General features: G+C 41.0%; 1 protein-coding gene across 1 annotated transcript in view; it reads left to right on the plus strand.

Moving 5' to 3' along the window:
- The window catches only part of BMP6 (bone morphogenetic protein 6), a 151,668-nt gene that overhangs the window by 111,818 nt on the left and 12,371 nt on the right, over positions 1–27,479 (plus strand). Inside the window, exons 2-4 of the mRNA XM_032424715.1 lie at positions 12,090–12,282; positions 26,312–26,460; positions 27,097–27,294. Coding sequence (XP_032280606.1) covers positions 12,090–12,282; positions 26,312–26,460; positions 27,097–27,294 — 540 coding nt within the window. The remainder of the gene's footprint in view (positions 1–12,089; positions 12,283–26,311; positions 26,461–27,096; positions 27,295–27,479) is intronic.

Raw genomic sequence — 27,479 nt, forward strand, 5'->3', positions numbered from 1 at the left:
CAGCATTATTTATAATAGCAAAGATAGGGAAACAACCTAGGTGTCTATCGACAGACATTGATACTATACACACACACACACATATAAATACACACACACACACATATATACATACACACAACAGAATATTGGCCATAAAAGAGAATGAGATCTTGCCATTTGCGACAAGGTGGATAAACCCAGAGGGTATTATGCTAAGCAAAATAAGCCAGAGAAAGATAAATACTATATGATTTCACTTATATGTGAAATCTAAAAAGCAAATGAACAAACAAAAACAGAAGCAAAATAAAAAAATACAGAGAACAAACTGGTATTTGCCAGAGGGAACTGAAGGGGGTTGGAGGATGGGCAAAATAGGTGAAGGGGGTAAGAGGTGCCAAAAAAAAAGAAATCCTACATCATGATCAAATGAGATTCATTCCAGGGATGCAAGGATGATTCAACATCTGCAAATCTGTCAATGTGATTAACAAAGGATAAAAATCATATGATCATCTAGGGCATCTGGGTGGCTCAGTCAGGTAAGCAGATGGCTCTTGATTTAGGCTCAGGCCATGATCTCAGGGTCTTGAGATCAAGCCCCATGTCGGGCTCCGTGCTGGGCATGGAGCCTACTTAAGATTCTCTCTCTCCAGGGGCGCCTGGGTGGCTCAGTCGTTAAGCATCTGCCTTCGGCTCGGGTCATGATCCCAGGGTCCTGGGATCGAGCCCCACATAGGGCTCCCTGCTCAGCGGGAAGCCTGCTTCTCCCTCTCCCACTCCCCCTTCTTGTGTTCCCTCTCTCACTGTGTCTCTCTGTCAAATAAATAAAATCTTTAAAAAAAAAAAAAATTCTCTCTCTCCCTCTCCTGCCCCTCCCCCACTCATATTTGTGCGCTCTCTCTCTCTCTCTCTCTCTCTCTCTCTAAAATCTTTTTTAAACAATCATATGATCATCTCAATAGATGCAGAAAAAGCATTTGGCAAAATCCAACAACTACTTATGATAAAAATTTTCAACAAAGCAGGTATAGAGGGAACGTACCTCAACATAATAAAGGCCATATATAACAAGCCCACAGCTAACACCATACTCAGTGGTGAAAAGCTGAAAGCTTTTTCTCTAAGATCAGGAATAAGATGAGAATGTCCACTCTTGCCACTTTTATTCAATGTAGTATTGGACATCCTAGCCAGAGCAATTAGGTGAGAAAAAAGACACATCCACTATTGGCAAAAGACATGATGTTATGTATTAAAAAAAAAAAAGACCCTAAAGCCTTCATCAAAAACCGTTAGAATAAACAAATTTAGTATAGTTGCAGGATACAAAATCGATACACAAAAATCTGTTGCATTTCTTAACACTAATGAATTACCAGATTGAGAAAACAATCCCATTTACAATTACATTAAAAAGAATAAAATAGCATAAAACATAAATCACTATTGCCATGAATGAATCCCTGTGTTATACACCTGAAACTAATATAACATTGTGTGTCAACTATACTAAGAAAAAAACACATTAATTTTGGCAAAAATTAAAATTTGGTAATGAGAATAAAGTATAAAAAATCTAGGAATAAATTTAATCAAGGAATTCAGAGACCTGAAAATTATCAGATATTAATGAAAGAAATTGAAGAAGCAAATAAATGGAAAGATATTCCATGCTCATGGATTGGAAAAATTGTTAAAATGTCCATACTATCCAAAGCAATATAAAGATTCAGTACAACCCTTATGAAAATTCCAGTGGTACTTTTCACAGAAATAGAACAAATAATCCTAAAATTTGTATGAAACTACAAAAGACCCAAATAGCCAAAACAATCTTGAGAAAGAAGAACATAGTGATATCACACTCCCTGATTTTCAAAGTACATTACAAACGTATAGTAATAAAAACAGTATGGTATTGCAATAAAAACAGATACATATATCAGTGGAACAGAATAGAGAGCCCAGAAATAAACTCACACAGATATAGTCAATTTATGACAAAAGAGCCAAGAATATGCAATGGGGAAAGGATAGTCTCTTCAATAAATGGTAAAACTGGGCCACTGTCTTACACTGTACACAAAAATTAACTCAAAATGGATTAAAGACTTAAATGTGAGACCTGAAACCATAAAACTCCTAGAGGAAAACCTAGGCAGTAAGCTCCTTGACATAGGACTTGGCAATGATTTTTAGAATCTAGACACCAAAAGCAAAAACAAGAAAAGCAAAAATAAACAAGTGGGACTACATCAAACTAAAAACTTTGTGCATAGCAAAGGAAACCATCAACAGAATGAAAAGGCAACCTATTGAATGGGAGCATATTTGCAAATCATACCTGATAAGGAGCTAATATCCAAAATATACAAAGAACTCATACAATTCAATAGCAAAAAAAAAAAAAAAAATCTGATTAAAAAATGGGCAGAAGATCTGAATAGACATGTTTTCCAAACAACACAACAGATAGCCAACGGGCACATGAAAAGATGTTCAACATTACTAATCATCAGGGAAATGCAAATCAGAACCGCAATGAGATACTACCTCACACCTTTTAGAATGACTGGTATCAAAAAGACAAGAAATAGCAAGCGCTGGTGAGTATGTGGAGAAAAGGTAACCCTTGTGCACTGTTGGTGGGAATGTAAATTGGTGCGTCCACTGTGGAAAACCATATGGAGGCTCCTCAGAAAATTAAAAATAGAACCTATGATCCGGCAATTCCACTTCTAGGTATCCAAGGAAAATGAAAACACTAAATGGAAGAAATATATACACCCCCCATATTCATTGCAGCATCATTTACAAGAACCAAAGCATGGAAACAATCTAAATGTCCATCAGTGGATAAAGAAATTGTGTGTATCTATATCTATATCTATATCTATATATAGATATATATATACAATATTACCAAACCATAAGAAGGAATGAAATCTTGCCATTTGTGACAACATGGGTAGGCCTCAATGTGAAATAAGTTGGAGAAAGACAAATACCATATGATCTCTCTTCTATGTGGAATCTAAAGCAAAACAAAAAAACCCAAGCTCATAGATACAGTGAACAGATTGGTGGTTGCAAGAGGCAGGGGTGGAGGGTGGGAGAAATGGGTGAACTGCTTTTTTTTTTCCTTTTTTCTTTTCTTTTTATTTAAAAATTTTAAATGAATTAATTTTTTAAAAAATCAGAGGTATGGGAGACCATTCTTTTTATTTTTATTTTTTTATTATTATGTTATGTTAATCACCATACATTACATCATTAGTTTTTGATGTAGTGTTCCATGATTCATTGTTTGCATATAACACCCAGTGCTCCATGCAGAACGTGCCCTCTTTAATACCCATCACCAGGCTAACCCGTCCCCCACCCCCCCTCCCCTCTAGAACCCTCAGTTTGTTTTTCAGAGTCCATAGTCTCTCATGGTTCGTCTCCCGCTCCGATTTCCCCCCCTTCATTGGGGTGGCTGGGTGATAGACATTGGGGAGGGTATGTGCTGTGGTGAGCGCTGTGAATTGTGCAAGACTGTTGAATCACAGATCTATACCTCTGAAACAAATAATATATGTTAAAAAAAAAAAGACACCATTCTTTTTATGCTGTCCCATTTATGGTTGAAGATGTTAAATTTTTCTTGATAGTGAAAAAAATACATGTTGTATATATTGATTTTTACTAAATGTCTGATTGCTTCTTATAGTAGTCCTTATAAGTGGGCAACAATGTGGTTATTTGATATTAATGGAACTCTGTCAAGGCTGCAATTATTCAGTTTAAGTCTTTCCTCATGACACATTTATTGACTTAAGTGCTTGAGTGTATTCTCCTATGTTAGCTGAAGTCTGCAAATTTTTCCACTGTAAGACATGTATATGGTTGTGGCTACTGAGCATCTTCCCAACCTAGAGTGATGGTAACATCTGTATTTCTGTATGAAAGTGGTTTTAAAATGTTTTAAAAAATAGAAAGTGACTTGGTTAACCCTTACTACTAACAATGATCTCTAGGCGCTTCACGTTGGTCCTACAGCTCTTTCTAATGTATGTGCTGGGTCTAGTCTTAAAAAGTCATTTGAATTAAAAGGGTAGCTCAAAGGATTTCCTTTGCAGGGACAGAATAGTTCTGTGTCTGGATTGTGGTGGTGGTTATAGGAATCTATACATGTGATAAAATGTCACAGAATTATTATTATACACACACATACACACCAGCAAATGCATGTAAAAATTGGTGAGCTCAAAGTAGGGTCTGTAGTCTAGTTAAGGTATTATATCAACATCCATTTCCTGGTTTTGTTATTGTTACTTAGTTATGGAAGATGTTGCATGGGATCTCTCTACTGTTTTTTCATTCCTTTCAGCTATTTTTGCAACTACTTGTGAGTCTATCATTATTTAAAATAAAAATGAAAGTTTAGAAAAAGTCAGTTTAGGAAAAAAATGGCATCCAGGAAAATAGATTCTTCTGGATATTTGTGATTTTAATAAAACATTAATAGAAATGAATATTTGGAAATAATTGGTGCACCGCAGAGGGTAAAATGAGTTAGCTCATTGTGTTAAACAAGTGAGCTGGAGGGTCCAGCTTAGTGTCTCTATTACTATTTCAGTTTGAATGTTTACAACATAAAAATCAGAAAGCCACTGTTGTTACAAGCCTTGAAAGACCAGCCAGAACTGTCCTTGTTGCCTAAAGTTAAATAAACTTGTGCCATAGCATAATAAATTGTTTACAGTAGTCAAGGGAATGGCAGGGATTTTTGTTACTATTGTTGTTTTGTTTTTTGTTTTTTTTAAAAGACTCAAGTTTTTCAAGTTTGGTGTATGACTGTAAGTGGAAGCATGAAACATTTGGAAAATGCAGAATTTATTGTCAATGAATGTAATTTTGCCTTAACTAAGCCATGCCGAATTAACCATTGAGTGAGTCCAGTTAATGAGAAAGTAATGAATATGTGACTAAACATATTAAATAGGAAGATTGTTCTGTGCTTTTCCCACTCACTCTCCCCTCTTTTTTCTCTTTTATATTTTCACTTATAACAGGTTGTATCTTTATTTTTCTCTAGACAACTTTAGTTAAAATAGTTTAGACTTAGCAGGACACTATTCAGAAAACATATTAAAATATCAATATTACAGACCCTGTCTCCTTATTTGTAACAAGTCATAAAAAGCTCTTTGCTTTCAACATTTCAAAAAAGAAAAATATCAATATTACAATCAAATTAAGCAATAATGAGAAAAAAATTTGACCTCCAGTAAGACAAATCAAGAAAAAGGGAATTCACAAATAATATTAGAATGAAAAAGCTGTAGTTAGAGCAGAGATTAAATAATAAGAGAATACTCTGAAAAATTTCATGGCAATAAATTGGATAAATTCTGCCCCAATTGACAAACCTCTAGAAAATGCATAATGACTTAAAAAGAAGTAGATAACTTGAATAATTCTCTACATTGAAAGGAAAATGAATGAGTAATTAAAAATTTACCCCAAAGGAAAACACCAGGATTAGATGATTTTACAGATAAGTTTGCCAGACTTTGAAGGAAGAGATCATTTCCCCCAACTTATTCCAAGAGCAGGTATAACTTGAAATCGAACAACGCTGTATGAGGTGAGTCCATCATCATCAGTGTTGCTTATGAACACAAATGCAAAAATTCCAAACCACAAATTCGAAAGGTAATGGAACAAATAATCTGAGACCTTTAAGGTCAGTGTTATAGACTGTGTGTGTCCCCTAAAATTCATATGGATAAACCCTAATCCCTAATGAGATGGTATTAGGAGGTAGGGTCTTGGGAGGTAATTAGGTCTAGATGAGGTCATGAGGGTGGAGCCCCCATGATGGGATTAGTGTCCTTACAGGAAGAGGAAGAGGCTGGAGCTCACACCATCTCTCTCTGCTTGCACGTACCAAGGAAGGCTAAGTGAGGAGCTAGCCAGGAAAAGGGCCCTCAGCAAGAACCCAACCATGCTGGCACCCTCATCTCAGACTTCTAGCCACCAGAACTGGGAGAAATAAGTTGTTTCAGCCCCCAGTCTATAGTATTTTTGTTATAGCAGCTCGAACTCACTGAGACAGTCAAGGAAGCAGTCTGCTATAAATTTTCTTATTAGTTTCAACAATTTGGAATAGAGTTCTTCCTTTACTATTATTTAATCTTAGCAACACTGAACTGGACTCCAAGACTGAAAATGAACATCTTTGCCTTCTTGCTGATTTTAAAGAAAATGGTTTGAGTGTGCCACTATTAAGAATGTTGTTAGCTGTAGGTTTGTTAGATGGACTCCTGATCAGATTAGTGGAGTTCTTTCTGTTTCTGGTTTGCTCATTTGGAAGAGACTTAGGAGACAGAACAACCAGTGTAGTGAGTGGATTCTGTTTGGCTAATGATTCCAATAAACCAAAAGCAGAAAGACAGTTTTTTGAGGTATTTGAGGAAATTTGATTATGGATTAGGTATTAGAGAACAACAATGAATCATTTTAACTTAGGTGTGGTCATGCATTGTGATCATGTAAGAAAGTCTGTTTTTAGTTTTTGTGTGGTAAAATATGCCTAATATAAAATTTCCCACTTTAGCCATTTTTAAGTGTACAAGTTCTGCAGCATTAAGTGCATTCACATTGTTGTGCAACCATCACCACTGTCCATCTCCAGAACGTTTTCATCTTCCCAGGCTGAAACTCTGTTCCCCATTGAACACGAACTCCCCAGCCCTCCCACCCCAGCCCCTGGAAACCATCCTCTACTTTCTGTCTCTATGAATTTGACTCCTCTAGGTACTGCATATAAATGCATATAATATTTGTCTTTTTCTGAGTGGCTTATTTCACTTTGCGTAATGTCTTCAGGGTTTATCCATGTTGTAGTCTGTGTCAGAATTTCCTTCCTTTTTAAAGCTGACTAATATTCCATTGTATACGTCTACCGCATTGTTTATCCATTCATCCATCAATGGACACTTGGGTGACTTCTACTTTTTGGCTACTAGGAATGCTGCTAGGAATATGGGTGTACAAGTATCTGTTCAAGTCCCTGTTTTCAATTGTTTCAGATACCCATGTATACTTAAAAGTGGGATTGCTGGATCATGAGGTGATTCTGTGTTTGAGGAATTGCCAAACTGTTTTCTACACCAGCTGCACCATTTCACATCCCCACCACCAATGTGCAAGTGTTCTACTTTCTCCACATCCTTGCCACTGCTTATTGAGAAAGTGTCCGTGTTTGTAATGGATTTATATGAAGTAGAGCTGAAGAAGAAGAATTACTAGTCACTCATTGCCTACAGAGCAGCCATGCCCGCCCATGGCACTGCAGGTCCCCACCAGCTGACAGGCAGTACGGCCATCAGCTTGGGCTGCCTTTGTTCTTAGCTGTGACCGTGTCTGTATGTGCCCTGTGTGCCTATAAAATTTCCACTGTGTCCCTGAAAGACTTTAAGGGAGAAAAAGGAAAACACTCTGATTTAGTGATATGTACATATGTAATAAAACTATTAGTTTTTAAAAGGCAAGAAAATACTAGACATTATTCATGATTCTCGATACTTCTTGGACAGGAGTGGGGGATGGCACCATAGTCTTGGTCAATGTTCTGCTCATGTTCTGGTTTTTAAGTTGGGTGCTGGTTTCCTTAGTTCCTTATTATGATGCCTCATTACCTCCATAAATTGCATATGTATATCCTTTTGTATATTTAGTATGACATAACTTACATTTTTAATCCTCAACTACTAACTTTTATTCATTAGGGCTGTGGTTCCTGCTTGTTGGTCAAAGGTCCAGTGCTGGTCTGAAATTTCAGCTGGTATAGTCTAAGGCAGAAAGAGAGAAGAGAGTGAGTTTTATAAAGCTAAATTTATTCAATTTCAAGGATTGTGTATGTTCTTCAATTATATCTTCTCTATTTTATTTGGTGTTAAGAGAAACTTCAGAAATGATCATAGAGTTAAAAGGATGCAGTTTGTTGTCTGTTTTATTGTCTTTACAAATGGCAAACAGAAAAAGTAGATGACCTTGTATAAGGTCATTACCATTGAAAAATATTTTCGCTGGTCCTTGAAATGAAAAATTCTAGGAATTATTGCCTCAGAGAACACAGAACTGTATTCGTTAGCCAAACACCAAGGCTGATGACACTCAGTGTAGTGATTTTACTTACTACCTTTTACACAGAATGCATCTCTTCAACTTAAACAGGTAATTTAGAGGAACCATTGATCGGCCCTATCTAAAGACTCCTGAATAAATCTGAATTACTCAGCGGAGACATACTCTAAGTCTGTAGAGCTAGACTCTCAAATATCAGCTGATGATGATCACAACTAACATTTGAGTTAAATACTCTACCATTGACTATTTTGTAGAGATTGTCCCACTTAATCCTAAGAAATTTGATTTTTGCCATTTAACTGATAATTGAAACTTTGGCTAATGTCTTGCTTAGCATCACATAAGTCAGAAAAAGGGGAGCTAGAATTCAGAACCAGTTTGGCAGTATGACACTTCATCAACACTCATAGCTATTACTTAATTGGATACCACGTGTGGTACCACCCGTGAAAAGCTAAAATGCTAAGGGCTGCAAAATAGGTCCTGAGTGCTGAATTCAGAACTCAGCCTGGTCCCTTTCAGTACCTCTCATATTTTGAATTGTCTGATATTTAAATAGTCCAGAATCCTAGAGCTTGAAGGCAGGGGATGCAAAGCTCACTGGAAACATTACAGTTTTACCACCCAGGTCTTCAAATGCACATGTAGGCAGTGACCTAACTGCATTTCTTTCTTGTGTCCCTATGAGACATCAGCAGATACATTATGTAAATTCAGTTGGAGGCAAAAGACTAGGGGAGAAAAGAGTTCCAGGCAAACTCCAGTGCCTGGTGGCTGAGGTATCGTGGGAAGAGGGAAGAAGATGGTATAGTTTCCAGCCAAGAGGCATAAAGAGAGGTTCAGAAGACAGTGGAGTGAAGTTTTTGAGTGAGAGAGCTTAAAACGAGGTGGGGGGCAATCAGATTCCTGAATCTCCTCAGAGAAAAAGGAAAGGCAAAAGAAAATTCGGAGTGCTTCAAGATAATGTTGTCTCAGTAAAGGGAAATAGGAAAATGCTCATATAAGGCAATGTGTTCTAATTCATATTGTAGTGAAGTGAAGGCTTTGAACTATGCTCCTGTTTTCTCATTTTTAGATTCTTTATCTCTTCACATTTGTCTGTGAGCATTTGCCAGGACTCCTCCTCAGTCATACATACTGCCTCCCAGCATTTCAAAATCCTTAAGAATTGTATGCGGTTTCTCCCCTTCCTAGCAAGGTCGGACTTCCCCTTCTCTTTCTCTCATCCTCTCCTGTCCTCCCTTTTCTTCTTGTGTCAGTTGCCTCTTACTGTGTAACAAATCACTCCAAATCACAGTGGCTTAAAACAATGGGCTGTCATCTCCCACAGTCTTGGGAAATGACCATGTTCAACTGGGTGATTCTTATGCAAGGTCTGTCCTGCAGTTGCAGTCAGGTGCTGGCTGGGGTTGGAGGCCCCCAGCATCTCCACTGAGTTGGGCATCTAAGATGGCATCTTTATAACAGGTGTGGTGCCTCAGCTGAAGTGGTTGAAGGCTGCCTGGGCTCTTCCCTCTCTCCCTCCGTCTGTCTCTTCATGTACCATACAGCCTCACTTCTGGTTAGCTTGGGCTTCCTTACAGCATGGAGGTTCAGAGTAGTTGGACTTCTCACATGGTAACCATTTTTCCCCCAGATAAGCATTCCAAGCAACCTAAGTGGAAGGAAGTTCAAAGCTTGGAGGTCACTCAGCACTACTGTTGCTGCATTTTATTGGTGCAGAGAAGGTCACAGAGCCCACCCCAGGGGAGGGGGGACCACCCAATGGTATGAATACAGGGAGGTGTGGGGATGATGCACTTCTCCAAATTAGTTACCACATTTCTGATTTATTGAAATCTCTGTTTACTCCTTATGACCAAAATGTCTTAAGTTACTGTCTTATATCTTGTATCACATCCATGATTTATGATTTCTTTTTTCTAGTTGTTGTTTATATTAATAGCAATTGAAAGACTTCTTTGAGGAATTCTTATGCATTCTTTCAAGTGTATCTTAACAATATATTTTTACTTATTGCTATTAAAATTTAAGCACCCAAAAGGCCCTATAAAAAAAAGCTATGTGACTGCTTTTTGTTGTTTTGTTTTGTTGGGTTTTTGTTGTTGTTGTTGTTTTTTACAAAGTCCCTTTGGGAAATCAGATTTGATTCACTTTTTAACCACTGATGATAACATATCACACTTAAAAGGCAGATCAGTTTTAGGGAAAAGCAATACACCCTCATGTATGGGTGTCCTTTGGTGAACTCACCAACAAGATTGCTTTTCATGCTTAGCCACTAATTAGAAAACCTGTTCTCTTGTTGGGACTGAACCATGGCTTACTTTCTGGTTAGATATTTTTTTAAATTTTTATAATATATATAATAAATATATATATAATTTAATAAATATGTAAATATATATTTATATATATATTTTAATATATATATATATTTTTTACTTATATCAAGCTCTTACACAAGCCAAAGCTTATTTTTTTTTTTACAACCCTCCTGCCAAAAAGGGATAACTTGAATCTAAAAGATTTAGCATAGTCCCACGGCAGTTTCAGAAACTCTATTTAAAACCTCCTACCTATAGATGGCTTAGCTTTCCTTAGCTTCCGCAAATACCATTGAGGCCTTAGGTTCTTATAAAGAGTTATTGGCTTTTCTTTTTTTTTTTTTAAAGAAGCTAAATCTCCAAAGCTTTTCTCTGGTGATTATGGAGAACAACATATGTGGGAGAAAATGGGCAGTTGGAGGTGGCCAATAATTTGATTTTTTTTCCCCCACCCACAGCCCTGGGAACACTCTGCCATAAAGGATTAATTTGCTCATGAGACTTCACTGCGGTTGCCATTAAGAAAAAAACTAGCAGGAACAGTAGGGTAGAAACATTTCCAAACCCTGGAGAAAAGAGTCAAGAATTTATGGTGGGAAGCAGAGCAGTCCTTTTTCTCTTTTACAATGTTTATGAGTTAAGCATCTGAGGTTGATACCACTTGTCTCACACAGGACTTTACATAGAAAACTGGAAGCTGACTGAGAAATGATCATCAGTGGTTGTAGTTTTCTATAGTTTCTCTTGGTGCAGGGGAAAGATTTCATTAAAAAAAAAAAGATTTCAGACTCCTTTCTTTCCCAGTTTTTAGAAAAGCATTAGAAAAAATAGCAAGGTATATTGTTGGTCATTCGCTTCCACGTGTCTATCCTTACACTTGGGTTCCGCATGCAGACTGAGTGGGGGGGCCCTGGCCTCAGAGGCCAGCAGCCCTCCCTTTGTTCTGGGAGATGGGAGGGCAGTGCACCTGGGTTAGAGCGGCATTTTCTCTGAAGCTTTACCCTAAACCCCTCCACAAAACTTTCTACGGAACAACAGGCAAAATGCGAGGACCCTTGGATCTTTCAGGCTGAGGCCGAATGCACTGCTCACCCCGCTCCCACCCTGAGGACCCCTCCCAGAGCTCGCCTCAGGGCTACCCTGGGTCATGCCAACTGCTTGATGGGGGGAGATGACCAGACCGGAGGGGGCCAGGCAGCAGGAAGGAAAGGGAGCCGGGAAGGGGTGGCCGGGGCCAGGATCACCAGGGACGTTCTTATTCATCGTTTTCTTCATTCTCACAACTTCCTTGGGAAGCCCTGTTAATTCCTGCCTTTGTAGGTGAGGAAAACTGAAGCCAAGAGTCTAGGTAACTCGCTTTCATGCAACTTACTTCAACCAAGTACGTAAGGTATTTAAACCAAATAAAAATCTAAGAATTTTATTTAATCCTTGGGTAAAATGAGCGATTTTAATCTCAGCCCATCTGACAGCACAGCCACTGTTGGTTCTTGCCACCCCCCGCCCCCAATCCCTCTCCTAAGCCGATGGTAACCGGTAATCCATTTATGAGTGAAAACGGGGCAGCTTTCGTGAGGGGAGCCTGTGGCACTTAGTCCAGTAACAATAGTTGTCACTCTCTCTTGTTTAATCTTATAGTGGAGTCCGAGAAGGAGTTCTCCCCTGGCCAGCGACACCACAAAGAGTTCAAGTTCAACTTATCCCAGATTCCTGAGGGTGAGGCGGTGACGGCTGCAGAATTCCGCATCTACAAGGACTGTGTTGTGGGGAGTTTTAAAAACCAGACTTTTCTTATCAGCATTTATCAAGTCTTGCAGGAGCATCAGCACAGGTATGAAGGCTCAAGGAACCCCAACGGGTGGGGCTGGCCCCCATTTCTCACCCTGCCACCATCTAACCCCGAGTATGTCTGTGGAAGGTGATTTGGAGTTCAGGGGCAGGACATGAGCATGACGAGGGATGTGTTCTGAATGGTAGTGTTTAGCCAGCAAGACAATGTTTTGTTATTAAAATGAAGATTTTCCAAATAGCTTTCTTTTCCTGAGCAAGCCAATGGACAGTATTAACTAAGCATCCTTTGTGATCAGAGAATAGATACCTGATTGGGGATAAAACATTTCCCACCGTTGCTCAGTGCCTACTTTGAATAATGGGTTAGGGTGGTGAAAATAAATTCATACATGGAAGTCATGTAAGCGTGCTTACAAATGATACTAATTCAAGTTAGTGGAAAGCTGTGTGTTTGCATATAATATATACAAATATATGATATAGTATATCTCTGTGTGTGTATGTGTGTGTGTCTCCAATGTATCTCTTCTCATTTGGATACGAGGGAATAATAGACTACCCCCCCACCCATGTCTGTAATATTTTTGTTTTTTGAAAATGAGGCCAGACTCTTTTTACAAAAGAACTTCAACAGAGTATGCTCTTGGGGCTGTCCACCAATGAGGAAGAACTTCCATGGAGGGATTTCTGGAGGATTAGAAGGGTCAAGGGAAGAAATACTGCAACAGCTAGTTCAATCCTGTAGCACACAGAAAGCAAGCCAGTGACCTTGACTTGTGCTTAGTATTTGGGGGTCAGTCAGTAGTCAGGTGAGAATGGTGGGCCTGATGCAGAGATGAGCACCACTGCATACTCAGTGCACTTAACGTATAAACACAGCATGTGGTGGGACAGCCTGGCAATTACATGGGAAATGGGCAGATAACAGTCAAAGGAAGAGAGTACAGAGAGGGAGGGAACCCCACATTTACACACTCTGCAAGGGATTTGTCAGCTTTCGTTTCATACACCAAGTCAAGATTCTTGCTTTTGGTCTTGGAAGTCTATTGATTTCCCAAGGATGTCCAAAGGTTTAGGAATGACTTTGGTTTCTCCTGGACTTACAGATTTGTGCGTAGAGCTCTGCCACAAATATGCACACTAAAATAATAACGAACATTAACTTGCCCCATAAAAGGCTTATTTTGAGCGCATTGCCAACATTTGGCCCTTGTGCATATTCCAGTGTGTAATGAGGGAAACAAAGAAGAAGGAGACACATGCCAGGCTTTGGGGACACGTCATGGTGTTGAATATATGCACTGATGGTTGTATGTGAGTTCTTAGTAGGGATAGTTATAAATAAAATATAGCCACTGTGGTATCTATAACAGACCAACATTTCAGAATGAAGGGAAGGTTTTCTGATGTCTGAGTTTTACCCCTAAATAAAAGTATCATCAGTGACTTAACCGTTAAGGGCCTCTTTTGGAATAATAAATTATTCGCTGGTAGATTTTTGTCTTTTGATATTTCAGAGAGAATTGATACTCAGTGTTGATTCCTTGGGCCTGCTTTAGCCATTGATTTTCAATCTGCCTAATTATCTGTCCACTGCATTTATCTGGTGGAAATAACCTACTAGTACCTTTCTGGCTCAGACATTTGTTTGGAATACATGGTTTTCTCTGTTCTGCAGGAAAGGCTTTATAGTGAAAACACCAGATTGGGATTTCTGTAACTACGGGATTTTTCAAAATTATTATTATTTAAAAAATAGAGCTAGCAGACCATTTGTAAGGTTTATATTGAACTCCAGCCAAAGATGAACAGCTGCCTTGTGCTTAAGATGGTGGTGTCATACTTCCTCGAGGCCAGCAGTGAGTTTGGAAAACAAAATCCCAAACAGTCCCAACCTTTGATGACTCTGTCAAAGCAGACTTGTAATTTCTCTGCCTTCTAGGATAGGAGTATTTGGCGATTGGGTGTGTTTAACTTCTGTGCATAGGGAAGGGGGAATACGGGGAGGATTGGGAGAATTTCATGCTTTTGAAGGGCTCCAGGTTGACCAACAGGAGATTTTCTTTTCTTATCGGTGGGCCAGGAGCCCAGGCCTCCTGCTGTCTCCTGATGTTCTTCCAGAGGCCTCCAGATTTAACTGCAGGAATCCTTCTGGGGAAGGTTTGATCTCCCCATCTGTACCGTCTTGGGGTGTCCTGGCTAAAAATGATCCTCCAGGCTTGTGAAGAAACGTATTTGTCTAATCTGTGTGTAAGTGAAATTTGTAGTATTTGATGGATTAACTTAATATAACAAATGTTTGTTTTGCAAAAATAGTTGGCCTCCTTGAAAAAGAAAAATACAAAAAGGCAGGTTTTTCAATGCTGAGTCATACCTCAGCGAAGGCAGAAGAAGTTATGTGTTGGGCCTCTTGATATAAAAGGCAGCTAAGAAGCCTAACCCAGGGCATGGTCAGAAAAGATTCTTGGATGATAGGCCATTGCTATGAATTCTGCAGAAATATATTCCTCTTACTGATAAGAAATCACTGGACCAGGTAAGTTCAAAAAGTGACTACCTGAATAGATGGTGCTTTGAATAAGAACAGGGAAACATTTGATACTTTATTCAAAACCTGAGAATAAGCCCTGAGATAGAATCTAAGACCTGAAAAGATCTGGAGCACCCCAATAGAGCAGAGTTGGATCAGTAACTCAACAGCGTGTACAGTTAAATCAGAGTAGCAGGGGTGTTAATATCTGGTGTAATAAATCATTATGTTTTTATGATGACACTGGTAAAAATTGGCATTTGCATAGCACTTAGAGCTTGGAAAGAGTCTTCTCACCTCTTCCCTTGCTAGGATTTAACCACTGACGCCATCAGATAAGCAGGGCAGGCATGTTACCTTTTAGAGAATGAAACATGGCACATATGAATTTTGCCAAGTCCAAATTAGGGCTGCATTGTTGTCTGCTGTTTCCCAAAAGTCACCCCGGGGACATGGGGTCAGTCCCAAGATAAAGGTGAAGTGCCAGAAAGAGGTAAGCAATCCCCTGAGGGCATGTCTCTCATCTCCATCTGCTTAGCTGTGACGCAGACACCTCGAGGATGCTTCTCTGTGGATGTCCAACGAGATGGCTCTTAGCTGTGAGGCAGACATCCCAAGGATGCTTCTCTGTGGATGTCCAACAAGATGGCTCTTAGCTGTGACGCAGACATCCCAAGGATGCTTCTGTGTGGATGTCCAGTGAGATGGCTCTGTTGGGGGTGCAGATGTGTCAGTTAGAATTCAGGCCCTGGTTCTTTGACTTACCAGGCTTTTCTATTGTTGATCTATTGAGCAACCATTCACCTGTTAGCAACTTTTCTAGAGGAAGGGTGTGGACGAAAAAAAAGACTAGAATAAATTTTATATGAAAGTATTTGTACTTATTCTGAGTGTTATCTATTTGTCCATTGACTTTACCACGTTCTCCCACAATTCATACACACTAAGCTGTCTTCGTGCTTGAAGTGTAAAGGCTGCTCTGAATACCTTTGACCTATATTTATGGTGGTAGCATGTTGCTTTTCGGAACATGTACTCATGATCTTTACTTTTATAGCACCTTTCAGATTAATAGTGCAATTTTGAGGCCTTTCAAGAATACCATTTTCATCTACATTTCTTATTTGGTTAAAGACACTCTTTTACTGTTCTTAATTGAATTTCGTATAATTAGAAGTCAAAGTCAAACAGCACCTCTTGAAAGCCAGCCAGAAATGTTTTCAGTGTCTGAAAGATGGCCCTATTTGGTACATGAATTAGCCCACTTGCTCCTGCTAGTTTTGAAATTCCATGTTCTACTCTATACGTTTTGGCATTTGCATTGCTGGTGGTGATGGTCTGTCTTCCATGTATATGATGACTTTTCTGCGTTCTGTCATGGTGCAGTCTGTGGAAGACATGTAGAGCGAGAATTAATTCCCAAATTTAAAATTCATTTCCTCCTGGTGTAAGCAATATCACAACCTACTCCTCTGTTTCGAAACAGGCAAAGTTTTCTTTTCTCGCTTTCTTTCTCTTTTTCTTTTTTTAGTTCACATGTTTTATCTTAACTTCATTATCCTTAGGATGTGGAAGAAATGCATCTTTGAATCAAGGGAACAGGGCAATGCTGCATTAGAGATGGATTTTGAAACTGAGAAAGATTTCTTTAGGTCACCCAGAAGCCATGCTAGTAGAGTCCCTGGGAACAATCCCAGACTGAATTATTGCTTAAGCTAAATTTTTGACAAAGTTCACCATTTCTGACCTATTTTACAGATAGAATGTAATTGTTTCAGGAGAGAACATAACTGTCAAAGGGCAAAAACACATTTTTCCAGAATTTTTCTTTTGATCATGTTCCTCTGAACCATTCACAGAGATAGAGAACACAGGAATAAGTGAGGGAAGGGGAATGAGAATGAGTTCAGGTTTGGACATGTTTGAGACAGGAGTAGTTGCCCAAGAGGCAGTGAGATATGAAACTTTTTAGCCCAGCAGAATGAGCTAACGAGAGTAGTAGATATTTGAGATCCTAAGTGAACTAGTGAAGTAGACTAAATAGCCTAGTTGTGTAAGAATAGAAATACATAATTGACCTAGTATCATTTATTGAAAATACTATCCTTTTTCCATGCACTTCAGTGGCATCTTTGTCATAAATCAGGTGACCATGTATGTGTGGGTCTGGTTCTAAGACCTGTATTCTGTTCCATGGGTTGACTTTTTCTTGTACCAATCTTAGACTCTTCATTCTCTTAGTTTTATAAGAAGGCTTGATAACTGGTGTATAAATTTTGAGACTTTCTTGCATTCCCACATAAATTGTAAAATCAGCATTTTAATTTCTGCAAAGAAATTTGCTGGGCTTCTGATTGGAATTGCATTAAATCTCGAGATCAATTTGGGAAGAATTGACTCTTACTAATATAGAATGTTCCAATCTAAGACTGTGGCATTTATTTAGGCTTTCTTTCACTTTTCTCAATAATATTTTATAATTTTTTGTGTCTTTAATAATTTAACTTATAGATCATTAGAATTATTTTTTTATAGAGCATTAGAATATTCCAGGTTTTGAAGGTTTTTTATGCTATTATAAATAGTATTATTAGCTTTTAAAAATTTCGGTGTCTGTTTTTGCTCACATATAGAAATACAATTGATTTTTGTATATTGCTCTTATATCCAGCAACCTTGCAAATTCGCGTAGTCATTCTAACAAATTTTTGTACAAAATTTTGGAATTTCTATAAATATAATCATGTCATCTATAAATATCAGTTTTATTTCTTCTTTTATAATTATTATATTTCTTCTTCCTCTATTTTTGTTTTATTGTGCTGACTGGACATCCAGTACAATTTTGAATTTGATTCAAAATTTTGTCTCAGATTAGAAATCCGTATCAGATTTTGAATCTAATAGGAGAAAGATTTAATATTTTAACATTAAGGATGTTTGCTAAAAATGTTTTTGTAGATACTTTACTAGAATAAAGAAATTCTCTATTTCTAGCTTGCTAAGAGTTTTTAATATTAGAAATCGGTGTGGAATTTTATTAAAAAAATATCTGATCTTTTCCCCTAAGTGTTAATGTGATATACTACATTAAATCATTTCCAGTGATTCCAGTGATTAAACCAACCTCCCATCCCTGGAACAAGCCCACTTGTGATTTATTATCCTTTTTAAATAAGGCTAGATTCAAGGATCATGTCTGATAACTCTATTGCCTGGATCACCTATGGGTCTGTTCCCATTATCTATTTGTTCCCTTGATTTTTCCTCATTTGGTTTTATTTCTTTGAATGCCTGATAATTTTTTAAATTAAATTCTGGTCATTATCTATGGAAAATATTTATAGATACTGTTATCTCTTTCCAGAGTGGATTTCATTTTCTTCTGGAAGGCAGACAAAATACAGGGTGATCGCCTCATTCTTTTGTTCCAGTTGGGGGTATTTAAGGATCTGTTAAGGATTATCTGTTTCTGGTTTCTCCCTTTCTCCTAGAGTTTAGCCCTTTAGGGGTCTCAGCTGAAGGTCTAGGATGTTTACCAGAGCTTCTCTCTTCCTTGGTGGGCTCTGAACTCTAATTTTTAACTCCCCAGCATTGAGAAACTGCCAAAAACTCTGCTTAGCTTTTTGCCCTCTAAGCAGTTTCTTTCTGCTTGTTTTCTCAGCTTCCTACTCCATGCATGCACAGCCTAATATTTGGCAAATCTCTCAGATGGAAATGTTGGAGTTCAAGGCAGCCAGGACTTGAAGAGCCAAGGTCTTATAGGAAGTGAACCCAAACTTCTGAGTTCACTTTTATGCAGCCCCTTTCCCCCTGGGACCTTAGTCCTTCAGGTCCAAGCTTCCTGAAGCTCCAATTTTTGTTCCTAGCCAGTGATATTACTCCAAGCTCTAGGCTGCTGCTCCTTTCTGTTTGATACTCATGCATCATGCCAAGAAAGATCAAATCCCCTGAAATGAAAAGGCAATACAAAGACGATACAAATGCAGGGCTCACCTCCATGTATTTTTCTTCTCTCTGTGATCTTGACCCATCAAGTGTTGACTGTCTTGGTTGCTCTAAGATGACAACAAACAAGTTTATTTTTTCAGTTGTCCTTAGCGGGAGTGTTAGTGTGATACATCATAACCAGAAGGCTATGTCTTTGAAACATAGGATTTTTATTATTTTTATTTTGAAATCTTTATAATGAATCCCCACAAATGTTGATATGTGATTCATTAACCAAATGGTGTAGTTCGGGAAACAAGACCCGAACCTGGCAGTCGATCCCGTTCCAGGATCTAGAAGAGTAATTTCCTTAGAATAGCATTTCTTATGGATTGATTGCTCTACGAATACTGTTGGATTTTTGGTGCTGCTTGCTGAAGTGAAGCGACGTGAACCTTTATCTTCACTGAGGTATAAGTGAGATACCTGACACTGTGTTCTTTTTTGAAGAGAAGGGCAAATTTGAGAAAGCCAGGACAGGAGAACCTCATTGTAGTTGGGGCAGAGGGAAATCAGAGCCTTTTATCGCTGTGCCCAGCCGCACCTGTTTCTCTTTCTGTACCTGCCTTTCACAAGTTTGATCCTCAGGGACTCCTGAAATCTTACTTGCTGATTTGATAATCTCTGGCACGCTCAGTGTGGGCCCCAGTAAGCATTGAGCGTTTCTGTATTTGTTCCTTTGCCCCTGAAAAAAGGGGTAATACAACTGACCCACAGCTCAGGTTATGTAACTAGTTAGTCTTGTCTCTTTAGTCAAGTCCTATTATACCTAGAATGATCTACCTGAAATTAAAGCAAAAAGTGCAAGCAGCTACCAAATCTTATTCCTTAGCCTAAGTTCTGTTCTTTGCAGAGGCACAGTGTAGAAGAGAATATTGCAGAGAGGAATTAAGGTTATCATACACAAGAGGTGTATACACTCAAAAGAATGCTGCATTTGGGGGAGAGGGGGAGTCAGGGTGTGGTGGGCAAGAGAAACTGTTGTTTGGGGACGGTTTACCCACTTGGTAAACATGGAAGAGAAAAGAAAATCCGTCTTTATTTCTGGAAACTATGCCTTCTGTTGTATTCTTTCCCAGAAACACATTGCTTTAGTTACGTGCATCTTCTTACCAGGATGTCCAGCCTTGTGGGAGGCCGGCCATGGTGGTAGCTAAGATTATCTTGGGAGACATCTTCTTTTTTTTTTAAAGTCCCAGATGAACAGCATTTTTCCTGTTTTGTTTCCCCATATTGTACAGGATACGGAAATGTAGGACTGGTGATTTCTGAAAATAAAACATAACGTTTGCACATAACGTGTTTAAAATGTGACAGAACTTCTCATTCAGTCTGTGCTTGATCACTAGGGCATGTTTCCCAGTGAAGGAGAACATTGTTTTGTTTATGTGGCCAAAGAGGTCAGGTTAGGTAGCCGTGAATTTGCATAAAGTAACCTGCTCTCTCCCTCCCTCCCTGTCTTGGACACCGAGAAGCAGGCCTTCTAATAATACTGCTGCTTTGGACTTGATCTTACTTGTGATTCTGATTATTAGTCTAACTTGATAACTCCCTGAGGGTAAGGCCAATCCATAAGACAATCAAACATTTACTTGTGGAGCATTCTACACTTGCTTTGTACTATTTGAGGGAGAGGAGCAAGAAATCTTGAGAGCAATTAGCTTTGAACCTGAAGTCTAAAAACCAGGTGAGGGTAATACTAGTCATATTTAAGGGAGCAGGACTATGCTGTAGGTCAGTGGCTCTCACAGTGTGGTTCCCAGACTACCAGCAGCATCACCGGGGAACCTTAGAATTGCAAATTCTCAGCCCCCACCCCAGAAACTCTGGGGGTGGGCCCAGCGGTCTTTGTGCTAACAAGTCCTCCAGGGGACTCCAACATAGGCTGAACTTGAGAACCACTGCTATGATGATGAAAGCGGGTGCAACACTGGAGCCGAGATGCCTGGGTTCAGTTCCCCCCTCTGCACTTACTGGCTCTAGGACTGTGAGCAAGCTACTTATCCTCTTTGTGCCTCAATTTCCCTATCTGTAAGCCTGTGATGGCATGAATAGTATTTACACATAAGAGTATGGTGGTTGTGAGGAGTTAGCATAATTAAAAGCATCTGTGTAGGAAACACCATGTAAGGGCTAGCTAGGTTCATATTCTGTCAGCAGAGTGATTTGTATTTGTTTGTTGAAGATGAAATATTCCATACAGAGCTAAGGTGACTTTGATATTTGAAACACCTCTGTATACCTTGCTAATCCCCGAGGTGAAATTGGTTAATATCCAGTGGCATAAAATCAACAAGAGCTTAGCTAATTATTTAAGAATAATGTGCATTTGCCCTTTTTACTCAAATCCATGTGTGGGTAGCAGCTTACCCTGAGTTGTGGTGCTCTATTTTCAAATATCCTATTCTTTCCTATCCTTTTAGTGGCACACGTTTAAACATAATCCTCCATATATGATACAATATGTAAGAAGAAAGTAAAAACACTTGCTTTACTAATTTTCTAAAATGATTGGCTATTGACTTCCATTCTCTTTGAAATGTCAGTTTGCCTCATTGCATAACATCAGTTCATCACTCTATGAATGTTGTTTTATATCTTAGTGCACCATTAATGGTGAAGGGATGTTCTAAAGAAATAAAGGAACAAGACCACAGGCTCACTTTATCAAATATCTCATAAATCTGTTTGCTTCCAACATATAAATTCCACTTTATCAAGAACAGTTCTTGCTAGGAAAGTGCTTAGTAGTAAGCAGAGCTGCACTTTGTTTAGGGCAGCGTGACCTTAATGGGTGCCATTTGTTAGGAAAGACCAAAGCTGGCCACTAGGAGCTTGGGTACTTCCTGCTCTTCTCCAAGGGCGAAAAAGAAAAAGACCCACTGTGTTTGCCAAGGTGCTCTCTACCTCTCAGCATGATGGAGGCTTGAATTGGGAGGGACCACATGGGGTGACTTTGCCCACACACACCAGTTCTACAGGTCTTACGAGTGACTTGCTAGTCAGTGAACTCTAGCCCCAGGGTGAATTTGTGAAATTTGCTAGAAATTTCTAGGTTTTCTAGAAATCTCTTGTTAGACTTATTAATTGTTAACAACTTAATTTTCCCAGGAAGATAACAGTAGGAGGGAACTCATGCCCTCAAGTAGGATAACACCGAACATAAAATTGTTGTATTCTTGAAGATAGAATGCATGTTCATCATGAAACATGGGGTTCTGTGAGTTGATAGAGAACAAAATAAGCAGTAAATTCTTTCAAAATCCTCTCTCTGGCTTCAGGATTTTCTTTCATGGTATGTTAACTTGAGCATGTCAGTCGTCCCAATAGGAAGATCCAAATAATCCAGTCATGGTGGTCACTTTGGCCAGAACTTAAGATTCTTTATCCACTGGTGACACATGTTTTAGATAAGAGCAACAGATCTTGACTGTGCGGAAGTGCGATTTAGAAGGGAACCTCTGTTTTTTTGTTTTTTTGTTTTTTTACATGGCAGAATCAGGTGCCTCTTATTAGAGGCTACAGTTTCACCGTCAAGAGACTACGCAGGCTATATGTCATTGACGCCAAGTCAATAGATGTGGGTCAGACCCGACCCGTTTCACTGACTTTCATGTATTGGAAGGAAGCACCAAGGGTGAGCCAATGAGTTTGCTCCCTAAAGCTGTAATTCTGTCATTCTTTTTTTGTTTCTTTAAGTTCCTCAGGCTAGACAGAGAATCTTCTGCATGGGAGGAAGAGTAGAGCAAGACTGGGAAGGTCACGGGAGTTCCAGCCACAGGCAGCAGCCGTCTTGGGTCCCTTCCTGCATGTACCTTTCACCCCTTCCGACCCTGGCCTTGATAGGAGAACCTGCTCATGATTTCCGATCACGTGCCAGTTCTGAGTATTTACCTTACTCTGAGCCCTCGTTCAGGATTTTCAACCTGTGCCCCATGCTTTTCTGGACTCTGCTGTTTAGATAGGTGGTGGCTAAGAGTGTGGGCTCTGATTGTAAGTTCTGGTCACCCCACTTAATACCTGTGCGACCTTCCTACACCTAACCTCTGTAGGCTCCATGCCCTCAGCTGTAGAAGAGAGATAATAGTAGGACCTGCCTTTCTGGGGTCCCCAAGGAATAAAGGAAAGTCTCTTGGTGCATCCCGCATATTGAAGGCACACGGTATGTATTTGTTGCTCCTCCTCTATTTTGTCCAGTTATTTTAAGTGCATGCTGTACCTCTTCTTCCTTCCATGGACCTGAGCATCCTTGATTTCATAAACATCAAAATTTGAGGCTGCCTCACTGCGGGTGAGCCACAGAGTTGTTTTTCATCTTTCTGGGCTTAGCTGTCTGCCTGCATTTGTGTATGCCCCTGGTCTCTTAGGCGGTGAGGGCCAGCGTTCTCCTCGTTGCACAGTCAGGGAAGGTGGTGGAGAAACAACTCAGCTGCCCAGGGACCCAGCGTGACTGAGGAGCAGGCAGGAGAGAAAGCCAGGCTGCCCGCGTCCACGAGTCCCCACTTGCCCTGCGGATTTCATTCCTTCCACCTCACAATTGTACCCTCCTTAGCGCCTTCCACTTTTATCCCAAGTTTAGTTTTAGATGCATGTTTTCCAAAATAAAAATATAAAATGAAAAAAAGGGGGGGGCACCTGGGTGGCTCAGTCTTTAAGCGTCTGCCTTTGGCTCAGGTCATGATCCCGGGGTCCTGGGATCAAGTCCCGCATCGGGCTCCCTGCTCCACGGGAAGCCTGCTTCTCCCTCCCCCACTCCCCCTGCTTGTGTTCCCTCTCTCGCTCACTCTCTCTCTGTGTCAAATAAATAAATAAAATCTTTAAAAACAAAAAAAATTAAAAAATTTAAAAAATGGATTCACGTTTTCCCAAATTAATTCATGCCCTTTTCTCCTTCTCTCTGTTTCTCTCCTTTTTCGGATGACAGACTTCTGTCCCAGCCCGCACTTTCTCTTGTAATAGACTCCCATTTCCTTTTTCATCAACACTACTTTTTCCAAATAAAAGCTCATTCTAGCTCTTTGTACCAGCTCTGCCACACTCCTATCTCGGACTGTATTTTTCTGCATCCTCGTGACAAGTCTTCAAGAATCGTCTGCCAGGTGCGTCACCCAAGCTCTGGAAGCAGCGACAAGTGACCCCCTTCCCTCAGGTGCAGCTTGGCGCCTTGGGAGTCTCCCCACGTCTTCATTCCGGAGGGTGCCGTTCGGCCGTGGACACGCCCGGGCTGCCTTCGGGACCGGGGCCGCTTTTCCCACAGTGTCTGTGTTATTCCTGGATGAGGGTCTTCTCCGAATTTCCAGAATTTATGTCTTTTTATATCTTCACTTCAAAGCTTTGGACTTGGAGTCCCCTCTCGCTGTTTTCCATGCACACCCCCTGCCTCCCTGCTCACAGTTACCTCGGGGCCGGGGGGTAATTTGTCAACAGGAGGTATGACGCATGCACGTCGTCGGAGAGCGCTTTACCCGTGGCGGGCCTCCGCGTGGCCCCCCGCGGACTCTGGTCAGCAGCTGAGTAAACTCCTTTTCGCTGTACCTACTGTTTTAAGCTTGGAAAAGATGACACTAGAGCGGCCTTCTAACTCTAAGCCATGTAAACAGGAAAAATTGTTTCCCCTCAGACATCTGAGACGTTTAACTCGGGTCTCACAAGTATTTGATGGGGTCGAGAGAAGTTGTATTCACTTGCCACAGGTGGTCTTTCTTAATAAACTCAAGCGGCAGCATGCTGGAATGGGAAACTGAGGCGGCGGGCTTCTCTCCGCTAGCTAGCGCTCTCACTAGTTGGATCGAGGTCGCATGGCTGCAACCTCAAGTCTGAGTCTGATTCCCCAGCCGTACAATGGGGATCATGATATTCTACCAGCTCTTGGGGTTGTTTTAAGGAAAGCAAAATGCATGAAAGCGCCTCATAACCAATTTCTTTTTTTAAAAGATTTTATTCATTTATTCGTGAGAGACAGAGGGGGGAGGCAGAGGGAGAAGCAACTCCCCGCTGAGCAGGGAGTCCGATGTGGGACTCGATCCCAGGACCCTGGGATCACAACCTGAGCCGAAGGCAGACGCTTAACCGACTGAGCCACCCAGGCGCCCTATAACCAATTTCAGTGTACAGTATCTGTATGTAATGCTCATCTTAAATGCAGTGTTCTAGTAATTTTTCTATCCTGTAAAAAATGCAGTGTTCTAGTAATTTTTCTATCCTATAAAAGGGGATTTGAATCTTTGCATGGCCAAAATGGTGCCCTGCCCTGTCCTGGGAATTCCCAGCCATTTTCATGTCAGTGACCCTGGGATGTCAACTCAGATTCAGAGTATCCCCAAAATACACAAAGGGGAGCATCCCCTAACACTGCTCTATCACGACGTGTGCAGGAGTGGGAAGAAACCCTCACTCCATCTTCTTACAACTCTTAGGGTTATGTTAGTTGAGAACTGTAAAAAATATACATATCTTTTATACATATATAAAAATAAAAATATGAATTATATATAAATATATATAAATAAATATATATTAATAAATAAATGTGTGTGTGTGTGTGTGTATATAAAACTACTCCCTGTGGAGCCCAGTGGAAGGAATGGATTCCAAGTTTGCCTACAAGAAGCCCAGCCACGGCTCATGGCTGTGCTGGGATGAACTTTTTTTTAGAAAGTTCCACGTGTGCTAACACTGCACATTTTTATTTATTCTCTTAAAGATTTTATTTATTAATTTGAGAGAGAGAGAGCACATGTGGGGTGGGTGAGGGGAGAGGGCGAAGCGGCTTCCCGCTGAGCAGGATGTGGGGCTGGATCCCAGGACCGTGGAATCATGACCTGAGCTGAAGGCAGATGCTCAACCGACTGAGCCACCCAGGCGCCCCTGGGATGAACTTTAAAATCACTCAACATCCACCCACAGCTACCCCGTCCACAGGAGAAAGGAGCCCACACTCAGCGTGGACCGCTCAAAGGCCTTAATTAAAAGCAAGGAACTGATGATTACTCACAAATACCATGTGGCTTCTTGTTTCTCCTTATTTCACAGGAACTAACATATGAAGATTATCGGGTCCTCATTTTACAAAAAGAAAAAAAATGAACAAAGCCACTTTTTTTGTTGTTGTTCATATGAATCCTAATTTTAATATTTTCCTAACGCTTTTCCTCATGCCCCACCCCCTGCTCTCTTTTTAGAGTTGGCCATAAAGTAACAATATGACTTTCCTTCTTCCTCCTGCCCTCCCTTCCCTGCTTCCTTATTTCCAAGAAAGACTCGGCATGCACGGCCATGGCAAGGCCTTTGATGAAGTTGAGGGATCCACCTATGCTTGGGAGAAAATTCATTTCTGGGAAGTTCCCTAGCACATATGCCTCTCCAGATCATGTCATGCATGTGTCCGGGGTGTCCCATGAGCCAGAGACGTGGCAGGGCACTGTGCGTGATGCCTCCTGGGTGGACCTGATCTGATAGTGGCATTTTCATTCTAACGCCAAGGCGGGACAGAGCGGAGGGGCCGAGAGGGTGGTGCGCGACTCACCACACCATCTTTTCTTTCTTTCAGAGACTCTGACCTATTTTTGTTGGACACCCGCGTGGTGTGGGCCTCAGAAGAAGGCTGGTTGGAATTTGACATCACAGCCACTAGCAATCTGTGGGTGGTGACCCCGCAGCACAACATGGGGCTTCAGCTGAGCGTGGTGACTCGGGATGGTAAGTTTGCCAACATGGCGAACAGCGTTCATCCCTTTGGTTTGCAAGTTACGGTAGAACCCTGGTTTCCGGTGGAGACCACGGCTCTGGGATGACCGCACTTACTGTTCCCTCGTAACTGCTACTGAAAAGCAAAATCTCTCCCGGAGGCCTCCAGAAGGACTTGGAGATAAGTAGGTGGTCTGAGTTCCAGGGGCAACCATGGGAAGACGGCTCACAGAGGCAGGGGGAGCCCAGTCTACGTTCTGACTGTTGGGTAGGGGGGTAGGTTTGCACGAGAACCTTCCAGCGCCCCCTCCTCCTGCAACACCAAAGCTCCACAGCTCAGGGTCCCCACACCGGTCCTCAGACGGGGTGCATTCTGCCTGTGAAGTCTGTTCCCTCGCTGGTTGGGAGGCATATGAGCGGGAAGAATGGTTGTGTAGGGAAAAGTCCATCGGGACTGGGAGGCCTGGGAGTTCACACCACGCCTTGCTTTGATTCACAGACCTTCGGAAGGAGTGTTTTGATTTTGCCCTGAGCATGCATAGTGCTCTTCCCTCACGCTCACTCTGCGCCGGGCGCTTGGGCGGCTAGGGAACTGTAGGAACCAGTTTCCATGCGATAAACACAGCTGTGCTGTGCTTTGCATTCAAGGACTCACCGTCAACCCTCGAGCGGCAGGCCTGGTGGGCAGAGACGGCCCTTACGACAAGCAGCCCTTCATGGTGGCCTTCTTCAAGGTCAGCGAGGTCCACGTGCGCACCACCAGGTCGGCCCCCGGGCGGCGCCGACAGCAGAACCGCAACCGCTCCACCCAGTCCCAGGACGTGTCGCGGGGCTCCAGTGCTTCCGGTAGGTGTGCGTGGAGCCCCTGTTTGCAGGAAGCCTGGTGGGCGCGTCGGCCTCAGTGAGAACAAGGACCTGCTGATGGTGTCAGCTTTGCATGGCTTCTGCCCAGAAATACAAAGGCTCACAGGTGTCTGGTCACCAACTATCTAGAAGGGTTCTTAGGGCCGTCAGAGGGGACCTTTGTTCTC

The sequence above is a fragment of the Phoca vitulina genome, unplaced genomic scaffold, assembly GCF_004348235.1.
Source record: "Phoca vitulina isolate PV1807 unplaced genomic scaffold, GSC_HSeal_1.0 scaffold31, whole genome shotgun sequence".
In the NCBI taxonomy this organism is placed as follows: domain Eukaryota; kingdom Metazoa; phylum Chordata; class Mammalia; order Carnivora; family Phocidae; genus Phoca; species Phoca vitulina.